This window comes from Motacilla alba, chromosome 14, assembly GCF_015832195.1.
Source record: "Motacilla alba alba isolate MOTALB_02 chromosome 14, Motacilla_alba_V1.0_pri, whole genome shotgun sequence".
Lineage (NCBI taxonomy): Eukaryota > Metazoa > Chordata > Aves > Passeriformes > Motacillidae > Motacilla > Motacilla alba.
Window position 1 is genome coordinate 7,735,822 of NC_052029.1, and position 18,648 is coordinate 7,754,469.

The window sequence follows — 18,648 nt, forward strand, 5'->3', positions numbered from 1 at the left end:
AGGATCTCAGCTTTTTGTAAATATTAGGAAATGTCTGGGTTTGGGACAGGGAGGTACAGACACCTGATTTAAGTTCAGGACCACTTATTGGAAGGTAGAGCCTTTTCCTTGTCTGTGTTAACAAGTCAAATCTGCATTATGTAAGTAATTACTGTTGAGAACTTAAACCATTAAAACCATTTATAACTTGCTAAAACCATTTCTAATAGTAAACATTATGAGAAATTAAGGGCATTTTCTTGTCACTAGAAACACTGGTGTTTGCCCCCCCCCCCCCCCCCCCCCATATTCTTTATATACATGATAAAAAAAATTTAGGACCCTTGTTTATTATGTAATTATTATATTGTAACTTTTCCACCTCTTGCTCTAACAATCTTGTCTTTGACAACATTAAGATACTTCAAGAATAAAGCTTAGGTGTCAGAATTTAAAGCAAAGGAGAGGCATGGTGTCTTCCCTTTTCAGAGGTCTCAGTCTGCACGTGGTGTTGTGGGAAGCTGGGCTAGAAAACTTTTGCAGGGATTCTGGAGTACTTTTCTTCTACGAATATCTATTGTCTTACCAGCTTGTCACTCCCCTGTGATGTGGGCTGAACAGTGAGCACAGCTGAGCAGATCTGATGCTGGTGAAGATTGTGCTGTGATCATCGTGCTTGTTTAGGCTCCATTCTAAACATGCTCTTAGACAAATGGTGAGCCTCAGCACAGGTTTCATGATCTGACTCCAGAATGTGAATGGCAGAACAAAGATGGCATATCAGGTATCAGGGACTTTTTTAAAGCAAGGTCAGAGCTCCTTTAAAGCAGCCTGAAAGAGAGAGGTCCTGTTCTGCACTTCCCTTGCCCCCTCTCTCTTGTGCACTGATGCAGCTCCTCTGAAGCTGTAGGCTTAGCCAGATCTGCCAGATCTCCTGTCTGGGGAGAGGCAGGAAATTTGCTGTCCTAGGTAGATGCCATGAGGCCATTGGCTTTTAGCCTACACTGAGATAGAGAGTGGTTCAGTCAGCTCATGGTTTTATAGGTGCTCCACTGGGAAATTTTTCAATCCTGTATCTAGAGCTGGCAGATTGTAAGACTTCCTATTTCAGTGGGAAAGTGATGATACTATTATAATGAAAGTTGTCAGCTGCAATTACAGTGTTAGTACCGGAGAGAGCTAATTACTTTCAGTCAACTAAATGTAAACATTGCATTAAACAGAAAGTCTTTTTTATTGTTGGGGAGATAAGATTGAGAAACTTTATCTTGGTATTACAAGGGAAGAGGTTCTTCTGTGGGTGATATTAAAGTAGTGGGTACACAATGTCAGTGTCAAGCTCCATTTGAAGGAGTTAGTGTTGACCATGATGTTAAGATTCCAGTGTGCTTTTGTAATTCCATTTTTTACATAGCTGTGTGGTAATGTTTTAAGTCACTTTTCAGTCACAATTTGGTTCATGCAGGTGGATTTAACATTGTGGTTGGCAGCCTGCATCTCTAGCACACTTGCACACAGCAGGCATGAAACCAAGCAATTTGGGTCTCTCCATTTCTGCCAGTGAGAATTCTAAAATGTGCTGTGGGTCAAGTGGGATTATTGATGTGAGAACAGGCAACCCCTGGCTGCTCACTTGACAGCCTTTCCTGCTGCCAGGAGAGGCAGCCAGCATCAAATACTGTTTTTCCTCAGATTAGCCATACAAGAGGCATGCAGCTGTCCTTGATCTATCTTCCCCCAGCAAAGGCAGAATAACTGGCCTTTTGTGTTGCAACTTTGTCTTATAGTTCTACTGCCAATGCTTTTTATCTTGCCCGTTCCTGAAATTTTAGACAGGAGTTAGTATAGTTCTTAATTTTCTTAGGCTTTATGCACTGTTAAGTAAGTGGTTTACCTGTGAATGGATCAGCTTGATTCTGGGGAATGCCAAGCATTTTTGTGCCCTTCTTGTAGACAGAGGGTTTCCTTTCAGATGTGATAGGAAGCTTTTTTGTGCCATGAAAGAAAACATGCTACAGGGCACTAGAACTGTGAACTGGTATTTTTGAACCGTAGTGCTGATGATAGAAGTGAAAACTGAGAAATAGGTCAGGTAAAATTAAAAATACCCATCTGCTATTCTGGGAGACTTTAAAATTGTTACGGAATTTTTGAAAAGAAAAGAAAAACCAACCTGAAACTATTTACCATCTGAGTTATGGTTCTTCTGGACCACATTTACACTAAGCCAACAGTGTATCTCTCCCAGCATCTACCAGGAAAGCAACAAGGATCAGACTGATTCTTCTCCAGTGGGTTCCTGCAGTCACAGCTTAAAATAATGGCCATTTCCAGATTATACAGTCTAGTAGCTATAGACTTTACCCTGTTTTTTCCTCCTCTTCCTTTATGGCAGGAGGCTGCTAGTTTGTGTAGGCTTTCAGTAGTTGTATCTCTGTCATTTGATGTGACTTTGCAAAGCACAAAAGTTGACTGATCAGTCAGAATGAAAATGGTTAATCTTTGAGCTGAGAAAAATGGAGTAATTTCATGTTTTAGTCCAGCTTGTTAAAACAGTGTTTCTAAAACTTGAGTCAGAAAAAATGTCATTAATTTGCTATTTAATGTCTGTTAAATACAAAGGTCTGCTTCAGTGAGTGTTTCTGCATTTTGTTTGTGATGGAAAAAACCAAAACTGAATCTGGGTTTATATAAAGCAAAGGAGAAGCATGTACTTTCCACTGGCACTAGTCTAGACTTGTGTGACTGAACCTATAATTCAAATGTGAATGCATGCTGGTTTCATGATGAGAGCGACACGTTTTCCAGCTGCAGTGGAATCTCCTGAACTGTGGTGTCCTCCATGCAGAACTTAGGGCATGCCTGCCTTTTGTCATGGATTGAGTTCCTCTTGGCTTTGTCCACTGGTGGTGACCCCAGCTGGGTTCAGCCTGAGAGCCTGCTGCTGCTGTGTCCCTGCTGTGGCCCCAGTGCCTTTTGGGCTGCCGTTAGCTGGGATCCTCCTGTGGCCCCAGTGCCTTTTGGGCTGCTGTTAGCTGGGATCCTCCTGTGGCCCCAGTGCCTTTTGGGCTGCTGTTAGCTGGGATCCTCCTGTGGCCCCAGTGCCTTTTGGGCTGTGTTAGCTGGGATCCTCCTGTGGCCCCAGTGCCTTTTGGGCTGTGTTAGCTGGGATCCTCCTGTGGCCCCAGTGCCTTTTGGGCTGCTGTTAGCTGGGATCCTCCTGTGGCCCCAGTGCCTTTTGGGCTGCTGTTAGCTGGGATCCTCCTGTGGCCCCAGTGCCTTTTGGGCTGTGTTAGCTGGGATCCTCCTGTGGCCCCAGTGCCTTTTGGGCTGTGTTAGCTGGGATCCTCCTGTGGCCCCAGTGCCTTTTGGGCTGCTGTTAGCTGGGATCCTCCAGTGGCCCCAGTGTCTTTTGGGCTGCTGTTAGCTGGGATCCTCCTGTGGCCCCAGTGTCTTTTGGGCTGCTGTTAGCTGGGATCCTCCCTTGGCTGCTGGTCAGGGTGGGGAGCTGTGACCCAGCGCGTGTGGCCCTGGGTGGAGGGGCTCTGTGAGGACATGGGGTGCTCAGAGCAAGGATGGGCTCTGCACCTCTGCTCCTGTCTGTGCTACTGCCTTGTGTGGACACAGCCTGAGGGAATCAGCAGGAAAATGCTGCTCTCTCCTCATGTGTTCCTCATGCCTTTTGCCTCCTGAAATGAATGTAAAATGGAAGTGGCTTCTGCATCTCACCTGTGTGTTGCCATTTCTTTTGTACAGAGAAGTGTTTTTAAGCTAAGCATGTTCCTACTTGATAGCAACAGCCTCTGGATGAAATCCTGGAAACATGAAAGAAAGTACTGATGTTGCTGTTAAATTCTAGCAGTAGTCTTGCCCAAAATTGCCCATTTGTCCCATCTTTCTGTTCTGAACCCTGAAGTACCATTGCATTGTACACTCTTGCCTTTTATGCAGAAACAAACACCTCCAGATAACTTGTAAATATGAAAGTGAAATGGAAGGTTGCATGTTTTTGGAATATCCTCCAGCCAGTGTGCATAGCAGTCATGCATACAGCACTTCTTGCTTTTATTTTGCCATGTGGCAGTGGCATGTGTTACCTGCCCTGACCTCGCTGGTATTTGCCAGATTCATTTTATAGTAAGCATTTGCAAACAAGGAAAAAGAAGTTAACCTCTTTCTAAACAGTGAGTAGATCTCCTGAAGTTTATTCAATAAAAAGATGTCAGTGCTTTTGTTTGTTTGTTGTAAAGCTGATTACACCCGGTTGATTTACTTGTATAATCTTATAACTATCTTAATTTGTGAATTGTAAACTGTTCTGCAGAGTCATGAGACTTTTTCTTGGCGCTTGTGCTGCAGTAGAGCAGCTGGGACTTAGAGAGCCAAAAACATTTGTGTGGTGGCTAAATGTAAGGATGACTCAGCTGAAATTTCTGATGAGTTATGCAGTCAGGAAACCCAGTGAGTGTGTGGCTGGCCCACAAAATCTCACAGCCACTGCCTTGTCACCAACAGCTTGTGACCCCTCCACAGACACAGTCAGACATAACTGGGCATTCTTATGTTCTACTAGTGTTAATGCCCTGGAACCGGCTCAGAGATTTTCTTAAAATGAAAAATTAAAAATGATACAAAGTGAGAAGGATTTTTAGAATGCTGTGGAATTAGAGGAGAAAAATAACACTGAGTGTCCTGTGTATGCTGTCTGTTGTATCAAGGCCTAGATTCTGATAGAAATTGAGGGAAATGGGGGAGGAAAATGTATCTTCCATTCCTCTTCAGATCTGTGTTCTCTTTGTAATTGTGTTTGAAGCTGTTTATTCAGTGGAACATGGGGACAAACAAGGATCAAAGTGTGGTGATTCTGGGCAGTGGGATCTGCTTTCGGCTTTGATGTTGGAATAGAGGGAACAGGCACTACAGCTCCTTTTGGTTCTGTTTCCTCATCTATAAAATGTGGATAATGGCACCTGTTTCAGTGACCAGCTCAGGCTTTTATAAAGGAGTAGGATTGCTGACATTATGTCCCAGTAGTGGTACTGGTGTTTTGTGTAGTGTAAGCTGTGCAACTGCCTGAAAAAATGCTTTGCCACTGAAAAGTTACAAGCCTTTGGGCATGGGACTGCTGCTCTTGGCTCTGTGACTTTTAAACAGAAGCCTGGGAGCAATGCTTTGGCTGTTGAATATTGCAGTCCATCTACAGCTGCAATATTGTGCATTGCATTATTCTGTTGGAGAGTCAAAGATCTACAGCACTTGAGAGAAAACTTACCACATGCAACACTTTCAGCAAGGTCAATGGCTTAAAGGTAAAATTTGCTGCAATAGATTTTCCAAACTCAGAACAATCATAAATATGGTATGAAAGCTCGTGTTACTACTAAATAATCTGTCACTGTGGATAGTCCTTGTGCCAGTAATTAAAATGGTCATGGTTTTACTACTGTGATCATCAGTTCTGGTTTGATTGTATGGTGATTTACCTTGGGCTTGAAAATCATGTTGAGAGAAGTAATAAAACATTGAATTAGGTCAATTTACATCCTCTTCTTGGTGAGTAGAAAACGAACTGCAAGGGTGAGCCTTTTGCTTGATTCTATGCCTGTTGTTACGGATTTTTTTTTATTCTGAGTCCCTATTTCTGATTTTCAAACACTGATGTGCAGTGTTGGCTTTTTCTGTAACTTAGCCTGTTTTCTTGCCTCAGGATTGGAATCTGACATGGCACACAGAAGATCCAGACTTCACCCTGTGCTTTCAGAACACAGTCCTGGTCTGGATTCCTTGCATTTACCTGTGGCTCTGCTTCCCAGTGTACTCCCTGTACCTTCGCCGTCATGACAGGGGCTACATCCAGGTGTCAAACCTCAACAAAGCCAAAACGGTACGTGCTCTCTGAAATCACAGCATGCCAGCCTTCTTTGGAAATGGAATCTCTTCTCAGCTGTGTTTTAGCACAGTATTGAGCATCAGTCTTGACCTGTGTGCACACTGCAGGGGTAACTTATTTGTTCTGCTTGTGTTTGATTTCCCAGCCTTTCCTGTTTCCCTTGCCCTTTTATCAGACTTTCTGAAATTTACCCTGGCATAGCAACAAACATGCAAATCCTTTTAAAGAGCAGTGGGAGAAGACTATTTTAAGGCAACTCAGTCTCAAGGCCCTTATTTCTATCATAAAAAGAATTTATTATCCTGTCAGCTTCTTAAGTTACACAGCATACATTTCTAGAGCTGCTGCAGGTGTTCTATTCCACTTCTATTGTGAAATAGGTACTTAATGGTTTTGGTTTTTTCTTCCCTGTAGAATAAGTGCACAGTTTTAAGAAGGGCTGTAATGACATGGTATATTGGAGAGTTTTTTTCTCTGCAGTCAGTTATTCAGGAGGCCAGCTCATAATAGACTGAATTACATGGAATTAAAAATCAGTGAACTTTTTTCTTCTAGTAGGAATTCAATAATTAAAGCCAAATTGCTTTTCTTTTGTGCACGTGGTAGAATTGCCCAAATGACATGATCTGATTATGACTCCTGCTAACACACAACATCTAGTGTTCATCTGTATATTGTGCTGCATTATCTTTGTGAATTGATATATTAAAGACACTTTTTTTATTGCAGGCTTTGGGCATAATACTGTGGATAGTCTGCTGGGCAGACCTTTTCTACTCTTTCTGGGAAAGAAGTCAAAATATTTTTCGAGCTCCATTTTTTCTCGTTAGCCCTACAGTATTGGGTATAACAATGGTAAGTTCTTCTGCACAGCCATTGTCCATGCAAAGCTGTAAGCAATAACACCATCTCTGGATTATTCACAGTGCTGTAATCCTTTAAGCTGCAGCCTTTATATACAGACTTACACTGCAGTTGAGCTGTGAAATATTGACTCTGAAATACCTGCTTTCTTTTAATAAAAAAAGAGAAAAATCAGCCTGTCACCTGTCTGTGCTCAGTGTGTTGCACACCAGCACACAAGGCAGTTTCAGTTGTCTTGTTTTGGTAGGCCTGAGCTAGCATCCATTTAATAGTTTGGCTCAGGCATTGAGAGAGAGCTGATTCAACCCAGATAACACAAACCCCTGAACCTGGCGGGAAGTATCTCATGACAAACTCTCATATAACCTTCTTGAGTGTGTGTTATCTTTGTTACTCTTGATGGCACAGTGGATAGCCTTGAAAGCCACAAGTCACACAGGTGTCCCCAGCAACTTCCTTTGACCTAGATGTGCTGGGGTTTTCTGCTTTCACACCAATGTCCCTGCCTTTCAAGGAGGATGCCTTGCTATTCATTTGCTGCCTTAGGTTTATTACAGAGTTGGAATGATTAAACATGATGCTCAAGGGGACACCACAAGCCCAACAGCTACCAAAAAAAGCCCCAAACAACCCTCAAACACACTGACAAATGCAAGAGCTGTTAAGTAGTTTGTGGTCATTTAATAATGCAACTGTCAAGCTTTTGTCAGGCTGATTGAAAATGCATGTTGCAGTAGATAAGTGAGATGTAGAGCTTCCTAAAGGGCTCTGAAAACACACAAAATAGAGAAATAGACTAATACTTGGTTGGTGTTGTGTGGTGTTACGGCTTGTATGAAAAGAAATCTATTTATTTTAAAAAGAGCTTGTCAGGAAGTGCCTTAATTCCATGATGATTTGTGATATAGAACCAGAAAAGTAAAGAAGTAAAGGTTGGCAGTACTTTTGTGTATGTGATTGTTTATTTATATTTAATGCATATTCCTTTTTCCTTTTTTGTCTGCTCCTTATCTATACTGATACAGTGAATTTCCTATTTAAATGTATTTTTGAATTACACCTAAAATTTCAGGGGTTTAGAAGGTCGGGGAGATACTGGGTTAGAAATGTTAAATTAGCAGACTTTAGCACAGTACCTTTTACAAGTGCATAACATTGTAAAACTTAATTTGTGAATATATTTTCATTTTATTTATCTACAGTTGCTGGCCACATTTTTAATACAATATGAAAGAATAAAAGGAGTCCAGTCTTCTGGTGTAATGACAATTTTCTGGTTCATCTCATTGTTATGTGCCACAATGATTTTTATATCCAAAATAAAACATGCCTTAAATTTGGTAAGTGCCTTTCAGCCTCATTCAGTTGAAAATGATCCCAAATGCTGCAGTGATAGAATAGTTGCTTGGCAATTACACCAGTCAAATCAGTTATTGATTCATTTAGTGTACCTGCATTCCTTGGGTTGTAACAGCAAGGGAAGCAGGAATTCATGTCTTCTGTTTGGAAATGCTCATGAGATTCATGGTGATTTTAACTGTAGCAACTGTTGCCAAGAGAATTGGGTTGGCTGTTGCAGCAAGCGGATGTGTCTGCTCGAGTGCACTCAAATTCTCTGTAATCTTTGCTATCAAGCTGCTCTGGCTGGGTGTTTTTGTCATCTTCCTGTTGACTGTGCAGTGGATTTCCTGAAACACTTTGTTCAGTGCTGGTGTGGTCTCACCTGCTTGGGAAAAATGAAAGTGAAATATTTTTATGCCTATTTGCCCCGTAGTAAGACCACCTCAATTATCAGACTAATTGTGGAGCTGCCTGAAAATGGCACTTTTATTTCTCTAAACCCTTAAGCTGCATTGGCAATTTTGAGAACTTTCACCCAGCTTTTGTCTTCAGCTGTTGGGAATGGGATTTTACTGGGGATGTGTGTCCATCTATACCTGTGCTTTGACTTCTGTGGCTTATGTGTTATGCATCAGTCCCAGTCTTAAAAACTGAAAGAACCTCTGAATTTTGCACACAGTGGAACAAAGTGTAATGTAAATTCTGCTCTCTGTAATTTTTTTTAATTCTGTGAATTAAAAAATTTGATTTAATACTCCTTGCTACCCAGTGCATAAATGTTCTTGCCCCTGTAAGGAACACGCTGACTTCAAAATGGGGCTGTGTTGGCACAAACCATGTGTTAAAGAGAACTTTTTATGTAAGAAATTCATGCTTGTATTTTAATGGTAATGACTGAATAAAAATAAATGTCTTTCACATCCTCTCCCCTCTCATTACCTTCCCTTTACCAAAATAGACATTGACTTTAATTTGCAAGGGGGTGAGTAGGGTAGCACTTAGTTTGCAGAATTTACAGTAAGGAGCTGTTTTCTGTTTAATCATAACATGTTATTTAAAATAAATTCCTCAAGCCTTCTAATTGGAATATGACCTTCCTTTGCAGGGTGCTGATGAGGATGCATTTCGTTATGCCACCTTCTGTATCTACTTTGTCCTGGTATTAGTAGAGCTCATCCTGTGTTGTTTTCCAGAGCAACCACCTTTGTTTTCTGAAACAGTAAATGATCCTGTGAGTGAGTCTGTACAGAGTGCCAAGTATCATATGTGCAATATTCTGTGTAATGAGCTACAGGGCCAAAGTCTCCAAGATGACAAACAATTGAAATTCTGCTTTTTATTTGGTGATGCAAAAGAAGCCCATGACGTGCAAAACTGGGGGAAGGGAGGGGCTGTATGTAAGAAAAAGTGCAAAAATACAGTTGCCCTCATTGCTGAATAGCATTCCTGAAGGGTAAGTTCTGTGTATTTATATTCAGTAGTGCTGCTGGCAGTCAGTGGGAAGTAGTGATTTGAAATGCTGTGCTCCTGGTTATCTGATATGTTCAGCAGGAGTAGCATGTGGATTCACTTTCATTTGAACACAGGGAAGAATTTAGACCTGGAAAGATTTTCAACTTGGGCAGATGTGTTTGATTTCTGTTTTTATCACACTTGTGTCAAGTAAAGGTTTAACCAGCTCAGATGCAAGAGCAGCTAATGCTAGAAGGTGGTTTGGATGTAGAGATTTAATTTTACCCAGACATGATCTTTTTAGCTTGTGTTCTTAATAATATGTCCCTGCTTTATGGCATGGATCTGAAGTGACCCAAGAGATGCTGGATCATCCTTGCACCCCCTCTGGGTTAGATGTTCTGGGTCACAGGGGGTGACACTGGGCACTGCCTGGAGTTTGGATGTGCCAAGTTTAGGAATTTTAGCTTTATGCAAGTTCTGACTGTGGTTTGATGGGAGTTCAGTGACTCTGACTGATGAAGGAAAGTGTGAAATGTCTGAGGGGGGAAATAAATGCTGCCTTTGTAACTGTGGGAAGGGTCCATGAGCACTTCCTGAATGCCACAGTTACCTTCTCCAGCAGTGTCCTGGTGCCAGGGTGCTCTGCCTGGCCATGGCAGTCTCTGTGTGTGTGCCTGGGAGGAGGAACAGATTCCTGAGGCTTTGGATCCTCTTCATCTTTTGATTCTTTTCATCTCATTCAGGGGTTAAATATATTTGACAGGATACTGTGGGTGTAAGGAAACCTTTTCTTCTTTGATCATGGTTGGAATAATTACAAGGTGCTTTGAGACCACAGTGATTTATTTTTCTGTTCTGAGTATTTCTAGGAATTTAGAATGTCTTCAGGAAACAGGGCAGACTTCCAATTTTAACCTTTCATTTTGTTGGGGAAAAGAGCAAAGAAGTCATGTTAGTCAGACTTAAATTCTGCTTTATGCCCTTTTACCAAATATTTCCAAACCAGAAATGTCTGTAAGCTTTAAGTAAAATTTTAGAGTATGTTTACTTAAGCCAGCAAACTACAGTGAAATTTCTGAGATGTAGATGCTGATGTATGTAGAAGTTAGGCAATGTGTTTTGTATCTTGTTTATATTACATAAATCTAGACTTGTTAAAACTTGTCTTCTTTCTATCTGGCATGAAATTTAGTAAGATTATGAATTATTTGTGTGATAACTATTAAATTTTATCAAAAGTAGTAGTATTTTAAAGGTAACCTAACATATTTTAATATTTTAAATTTGGGCTTTATGCAAACCAAGTCCAGTTTTTGGTAGGACAGGATCTAGTGGGCCCTTAAATTTAGAGTTTCCACCAGCAAGTAGATTAAAGAAAAATATAAAGGAAAAAAGCAACACAGCACTTCATGTAAAATTCAGAATATTTTTACATTTTGATGCAGTTGAAAGTATTCCCTGTATTTGCTGAAGTAGAAATCTGTCTGTCAGGAAAGCAGGAGTGGCTGAACACTGGAAGTTTTGCCCCCATCCCCTTCTGTGACTTCAAAAATTTTTATTTATTCACTAATTGAGAGTGTTGGATTTGTTTGCCATAATTTTACTGCAAATGTTTGGATACTTTGCAAATGTGAAACTCTCATCCCCTTTCAAAAAACAAAAGCATCTCCCTGATACATACTGCTATTGTTCCCTGTAAAGGTTGCAGAAATAGTGATGTGAAAAAGAGAAAATGCAGGACTGTGCTTTGTGTAGCTGGGTTGGAGCACAGTGCAGGACAGCACAGTACAGGCTGCACAAACAAGAGTTAAAAATGGCAAATGTTGGGAACACTTGGCTCTGGCTGGTTTAATTGCAATACTTTAATGAGGTTTGGTGACTTTTACAGATTGACTGAGTTGCTTCAGTTATGGTTGATGGTAAAACCAGTGGTTTGTTGTGCCTAAGGAGTGGTTTTAGCATTTAGATGCTGTTCAGAGCTCTGAAAGAGGGACGAGAGAAATGTGCACAGAAATTCTGCCAGTAAATGAACTTTTCATACCTTTGAAATTCTCCCAGCCTTTCTTTATGCTCTTTGAACCCAGCCAGCTTAGGAGTGCATTGATACTTCAGTTTCCCATACCTGATGGATGAGATGCAGGGCTCCTAAGGGGTGTTTTGGGATGCTTTTATGGAGTTGCACATTTTTTTCATTTGTGCATCTGTGCCATTGGAGTCCCAGCACTTCACTGCTGGCACAGGAGAACTGAATTTTTCATTCATGATTACCCAGTTAACATATTTGTGCCCTCTCATGGTAGGCAGCATACCTTGCATTGGCATAGGCACTGAACAGGACATCTGGAGACACTGTCTGGCCTCTGTGGCCTCTGAAATTCCTTCAGCTGTTTGTTGTGTTGTTGATATGGAGCACTGCTATTCCTGTGTCCCACTGGTGGAGCCTGCTGACAGCCCTGAAGCTGGGCTTGTGTTTGCTCTCAGCAGCATGAATGGCAAGTTTTAGTAATGTGAAAAAAATACTGTCAACAAAAGGAATTTCAAAAACATCTTTTCTGCTTTGCTTGTTTCTTTTGGCCCTGCAGTCATTTTGTGTGTGGACTGATTTCTTTTTCTCTCCTTTAGAATCCATGTCCAGAGTTCAGTGCTTCTTTCCTCTCCAGAATCACATTCTGGTGGATCACTGGGTAAGATCAAGCTGTTGCACAAAGCACCAGTTCAAGTCAGATTGCACTTTGGGATCCTGCTTTCAGAGCTAAATTAGCAATAGCAATGCAACAATAATTTTCGTTGGTTGCTTTGTAGATAGATTAAATTAATTTTTTAAAAAGCTTGATTAATATTTTTAACTTTCTTTTTAGGGTCTTTGTAATTTTAAATTTTGCCAGTCTGTATTTAGTATGTTTGATGAAGGAATAGAATAAAAAAATTTCTTGGGAAATATGAGAAAGTTTTCAATGTCTTAGGAGATATTGTCTGCTGTATTTAGAAACTATTAACTCTTTTTGAGCAATAGGCTCTTTTTTCCCATTAATTTTCCCATAATTTTACTTATGCAGTATGATTTGTGAGTTAAATCACAGAAGCATGTAAAATAATATTGGTGTATAGTTGTGGCTGGTACTTGGCCAGAGTTCCAACAGAAAGCTAGATGAAAGGAGTTGCTTTGTGAAATTAAAGGCTAATAAATATTTTGAAACTTGCTAGGCATGGGAATATTAATTGCCTGGCTGATTTTCAAATGAGATCTTCATTCTTTCTTTTATTTTCCCTGGAATTTGAATTCAGTGGTATATCCTGGATCCTTGGCTGTTTTGGTGTCTAGTTCTCTCAGAAAAGACAGGAGGATGTATGTTTTAGCATCTGGGCCTGTGTTGCTGCAGGCACTTATGCTTGCTTGCATCTTTGTGGAGAGCTGGCTCTGTTCTGGGGCTGGATGCAGCTGGATCTATATGTCTGTCTCTGTATATACACAAACATTTCTGATGCTCTTAAATTTATATTGCTGACTCCTTCTAATACAGGTTGATGATTCAGGGTTATCGGAACCCTTTGGAAGCCAAGGATTTATGGTCATTAAATAAAGAGGACAAATCAGAGCAAATAGTGCCAGGTTTGGCTAGAAATTGGGCAAAAGAGTGGTCAAAGACCAAGAGGTAAGTTCAGTTATCCTGGCTTTCAGTTCTGCCAAGACACAGAGGTTTAAGAGCTCAAGTGACTCAGCCTCTGCTTAGAGGTGTTTGTTGTTTGTTACCAAACCTGCTTTTGTAAGGCTGCCCCTGTTTGTCCTTGAGTGCTCAGGGAGCTGGAACCATCTGGGGCATTTGTTTCTTCCTTATGAAGAGCTGCATCAACTTTCCCTTCATCTTTCATGATCCAAAACTTATTACTGTGACTTTTGATGTGTGGTTTTCCCCTGGGGAGAGAGTGTTTGGACACAAACTGCTGCTGTGTAATTTAGGAGCTTGGGCTCCCTCTGTAGCTGGCGAAGCCTCGGGAGGGTAGTTCAGGGTGTCAAAGTGAGCAGCTCATTCCCTTCTTTTGACTATATAGGGAGTCTGAGCATCTAAGCCAGATGACTAAAATTAGAAAGACTGCATGCCTGCAGTCTCCATCCTACTTTCATCATCCTTGGCTGCAGCAAATAGGAGCACCTTTTCATTGAAGGGAAACTGTGTGCTTGCTTACACTGTGTGTTTTACATCCAGCTTGTCCTCAGAAATTCAGAGCATGGAGTTTAGCATAACCCAGATGTAGGAAAAGAATGTGTTCAGTCCATTGGGGATGTCTTGGCATTAAGCTGACTTCAGTCTGTTACCTCTGGTGGTACAGTGAAGCATTGGTTTTGATGGAAGTTCAGCATACTGGGTTCTAGAATAATAATAATGTTCTCTGCTCTTTAAGCTTACGAGTTAGAGCTCTATTCCTCATTCCCCAGGGCAGACTTAAGGGAGAGATTTACAGGAACGTTACCTATCCAAGCAAAGAAAGCCATTTCTGAGCAGCCAGTTCATTTAGTTATGTTGCATGATTAAATACGTTTGACAGTAAAACTCAGTTAAACTGTTAAGAATCACAATAAGCAGCTCGTTTACATCTCATTTGTACAGTGAACATTTTTCCAGTTGGCTTTATGCTTGAATAAAGGCTACATTCTCTACCTGATCTTTTTTCAGGCAATCACTAAACATGTCATATGCGCCCAAAAAGCAGCAAAAATCAGGCGACTCAAATGGTGATGTGACAGAAGAGGTTGAAGCTTTGATTATAAAACCATCTCAGAAGAGTTCTGAAGCATCTTTATTCAAGGTGTTATACAAAACCTTTGGACCATATTTTCTCATGAGCTTCCTTTTTAAAGCTGCACACGATCTCTTGATGTTTGCAGGCCCGGAAATTCTGAAGTAAGAATGACCTATATACTTTATTATTGGGTTAAAAGTATGTGAACAGGATTTCAAACATGCTGGTATTTCACTCCCCAAGCTGCTTTGCCTTCAGCTGATACAATGAGGAAGAGATGTCATAAAAGGGAACAAACATGATTTTTGTCCATTGGTTTTCAAATTACAACATCATGCAATAAATGTTTAACTTCTTTTCCTTTTCAGCACCAGGAAGGCAGGGCAGGAACATAATCAGCAGTTGCAGGAGAGTTTACTCAGTTATAACTTGTAATTATTCTGTGCCCACACATCAGAGTAGGTGCCACAGAGAGCTGAGGAGCTGGGAGGGTTGTATTGCTTTGAGCTAAGGGCTAAAGGAACTGCGAGTGGTTGTATTTCTGCTGCAGGGGATATTGGGCTTCTCAGTGTAGCTCCAAGAGAATGCTGTACATGTCAGCTATGTGTTACTTCATGTTTCAGACTGGTGCATTGAGGAGGGAGTGATGCATGCTCATACAAAGTGATCTCCAGTTTCTAAGAAGTTTGCTGAAGTGTTTTATCTCAGTTTGGTACTTCAGGTGATTGCCTGACCTGTACAATGTTTGGTATAACCTAAGGCTGCAACCATGACATTTGGTTTTGTTTTCCATCTATCAAGAGAACTCATTTCTCTCTCCACAGATTGCTGCTCAACTTTGTAAACAACAAAGCTGCCCCAAACTGGCAGGGCTACTTTTATACAGTACTGCTGTTTGTCTGTGCCTGTCTTCAGACACTGATCCTTCACCAGTATTTTCATATTTGCTTTGTAACTGGAATGAGGCTCAAAACAGCCATTGTTGGTGTAATTTATAGAAAGGTAGGTGTTTCTTTAAATATGTAACAATACTGTGACTACAAATATGCAATATCTGTGACTGTGAGAATGCATCACTTAAGTCTGAGTAATAAGGTAGGAGACTCTGGTATGCTGATTCCTGACTCTTAATAGAAATAAGAGCATGTCTAATTTATAAATAAAAGCCTTTAAGCCAGGGCAGTTTTCTAATTTGCTACTTAACATGCTTCTTCTCACTGCCAAGAAGAAAACTTTCCTCATTTAGACTTGGGGTGTGCAGTGCTTCAGATGGTGCGGAAATTAAAGATGCATCTACATTTACAGCTTCCTTTGGGATTTACCAGCAGTGCCATCTTAGCATAAGCTGGAACATTTTAGAAAGCTGTGGACTGATAGCTTTGTGTGAGGAAAATGTGTCACAAGAAGTGAGGATTCCACTTCTTACACTAAAACAAAAACAAGTAACAAACCAAGTAAACTGTATCCCCAAGCAATAAACCCACCAGCCCATACCCCTAAGTTTGCTTATTGACTTTAATTCTATATTAGCTTAAACCCAGCTGATTGATTCAAACTGTACAACTTGCATTTTGCAGGATGTACAGGGTAAACATAATATGAAGGAGAAAAATGATTGCTTGTAATTTAAAATATGCAGTTGTGTAAAGCACTTGACTTCTGTGGAGAAAATACAAATGACTAAGTCTGTCCTCATGTTATTTTAAATGTTTGGGTTTTTTTTTACCTGCATGCAGGCACTTGTTATCACAAATTCTGCTAGGAAGACTTCTACTGTGGGTGAGATTGTGAATCTGATGTCTGTGGATGCTCAGAGATTCATGGACTTGGCTACCTATATAAACATGATTTGGTCTGCCCCTCTGCAGGTGATCCTGGCGCTGTACTTACTGTGGACGGTGAGCACTGTGTGTTGTTTCTTGTTGTGGCTTTGGCACTGTGCTGCTTCCATGATTCTGTGCCTACACACACCTGTTGTTCAGACCACTGGAGGGTTGGCAGCAGTGAGGAGAAAGTGCTGTTTCTTAAGAAGCCATTCAGAGCTGCTTTTGTCACTGCTGTCAGGAAGGAAGGCAGGAGGTTCTGAATTTGCACATCTGAGTTCATATGGGGAGGATGCAGAGGGGAACTATTGTCTTTTGGGAACTGCAGCACCTAAAGGATCTCACTTGTCCACATAAATAAAAGTGGTCTTTGCTCTGTGCTCAGAGTAACATGAGATGTTGCTGTTTCTAGTTCAGCACTGGGCTGACTCTTCAGAAAAACAGACAAATCAGCAAAAACTGCAAAGTGTTAAAACATATTTATGTGTGTGTATAGAGATACATTTGAAGAGAGATTGATCTATATGTACTTCTGTATGAGGGCTACATATATATATATATGTTTGTTTAAAGAGTCAAAGTATGTAGATAGTAACCTAAGCCTCTACTTGATCCTTCTCTTCTTCTCCCAGGCTGAAAGTCTAATTTGGAATGATTTTCTGTAAAGTATGCAGTGATTTGAGCCAAGATTTAGAAAAATTAGTTTGAATAAATGCTTACAATTATGTACTTTTCAGAATTTAGGTCCTCCAGTACTGGCAGGTGTGGCTGTCATGATCCTTCTGGTTCCAATAAATGCTGTGATGGCAATGAAGACAAAAACTTACCAGGTTAGCATCTCTATAGAGTGCTTTTAAGAAACTTCTATTCTTTGACTTGTTCCTGGAGGTTTTTCCTTATTTTTTTCCCCATCCCTCTAACTATCCCTTTAAAAAGGGAAAGGAAGGAAAGGTCAGAGGTGTTGTGTATTCAGAATAAACAAACTGATGTATTTTTCAGCCTTACAGCTTATCTGTATGTAATGGTCTAAAAACCTGCAGTAGTGAAGACCAAGGTAGCACTTCAGACAGCTTCATGAGATGTCCATTGATTGAATTATTAGGAATTAGTTCAGTTTTTAACTTGCCTAAAAACTAAAGTGCAAAAGTAAACTACTGTCTGCCTAATGGCCATGAATGAAATATTCGTGTTTCCAGGATGTGTGGCTTGTTCTGTCTGTTTGTTTCCTGGAAAGATGAAGAAGAAAGAAGCCATTGATAGTGCTGAAAATAAAGCAAAATTAAGTTTGGTCTACGGTTAGATGCAAGCTGCATATCTTACACTGGTTTATTTTTTAACTGCATATTGTACCTGAGTCCCAGGGCTCCCTGTTGCAGGGTTAATCACACTTAAACCAGTGCCACACTTGTTTTGATCTTGTTTTGGATTTGTAGTTACATGAAGCATTCTTTTAATTGGTTTAAAACATCTTGTTAATTCTGCATATTTGTTTGTTCAGATAGTATCTCAGATTTCCTGCTTGGGAAGCTAGTAAGCTTTTGATGATAATGAGGTAAATTTGCCATTGCAAAATACAAAGCTCAGAACTTTGAGGTTCTGCCAAGTATTGTGCTCTGTTAATTATTTTTTGCAATGTTGTTTTTAGGTGGCTCAAATGAAGAGCAAAGACAACAGAATTAAGCTGATGAATGAAATTCTCAATGGGATTAAAGTTCTGAAACTTTATGCTTGGGAATTAGCCTTCAGAGAGAAGGTATTAGAAATCAGACAGAAAGAACTCCAAGTCCTAAAAAAATCTGCTTACCTTGCTGCAATGGCAACCTTCACTTGGGTTTGTGCTCCGTTTTTGGTAAGTGAAACAAATGTAGAAGTCTTCTCTCCTTTTTGGGGTTGTGCTTTCCAAGACAGCACTTGAGGACTTCTTTTGGTTTTGTGTTTTAATGAGTTGAGCCAAGATGCCCTCCAGAAAGGTGGGTGCTTGAACACTGAGGGATCCACTTCTCTGTGGAGAAAGGCACTACTGTTTTCTTTGAAACTCAGTAACATCCAGGTTGGATGTATTCTAGAAGTTAATGTCCAGGTATTGGAAAATAAAAACCTCCTCTGCATCCCCTCCTATTTTTAGTAGAGTACTTGAGGAATCTGAGATGAAATGTATGGTCAGATTTAGGAGAATAAAAAAATCCCTTATTTCAACATGTCTCTGAGCAGCAGCAGGTCCTTACACGAGTTCCTGACTGAATGGGATGTTGGGCTCTAGGAGTGCCTCTGGCTGGGATTCTCCCAGCATCTGTGTAAGAACAATGTGCAAAAGGCAAAACCATTGTGTGGCCTGAGATAGCTTCAAATTCTTATTTTAAAAAAATCCATGATATGCCCAACATCCCTCCTGTGTTTGTGGTTAGCTTACATTTCAACTAATACAAGGGAGAGAAGAGTGAGATCACATCAAAATTGCTTCAGACCCTATTAGAATGAGAAGCCATTGCTCTTGTTTGCTGAAACAATTAAAAGCCATGACTACATTAGGATAAAATATGTGCTGTTCCAGTTGAA

At 40.5% G+C, this 18,648-nt stretch overlaps 1 protein-coding gene across 3 annotated transcripts in view; it reads left to right on the forward strand.

The window, feature by feature from the left end:
* The window catches only part of ABCC1 (ATP binding cassette subfamily C member 1), a 50,729-nt gene that overhangs the window by 5,701 nt on the left and 26,380 nt on the right, over nt 1-18,648 (forward strand). For 2 of the 3 annotated variants that reach the window (XR_005258599.1, XM_038150746.1), the window contains exons 2-12: nt 5,687-5,863; nt 6,599-6,724; nt 7,936-8,073; nt 9,180-9,305; nt 12,152-12,213; nt 13,051-13,182; nt 14,203-14,430; nt 15,094-15,271; nt 16,006-16,167; nt 16,830-16,922; nt 17,738-17,941. Coding sequence is in view for 2 of the 3 variants with exons in the window: in XM_038150746.1 (XP_038006674.1) it covers nt 5,687-5,863; nt 6,599-6,724; nt 7,936-8,073; nt 9,180-9,305; nt 12,152-12,213; nt 13,051-13,182; nt 14,203-14,430; nt 15,094-15,271; nt 16,006-16,167; nt 16,830-16,922; nt 17,738-17,941 (1,626 nt within the window). In the remaining variant the exon portion in view is untranslated. Of the gene's footprint in view, nt 1-5,686; nt 5,864-6,598; nt 6,725-7,935; nt 8,074-9,179; nt 9,306-9,508; nt 9,528-12,151; nt 12,214-13,050; nt 13,183-14,202; nt 14,431-15,093; nt 15,272-16,005; nt 16,168-16,829; nt 16,923-17,737; nt 17,942-18,648 lie in introns of those variants that run through there. The other variant, XM_038150745.1, reaches the window with a different exon arrangement.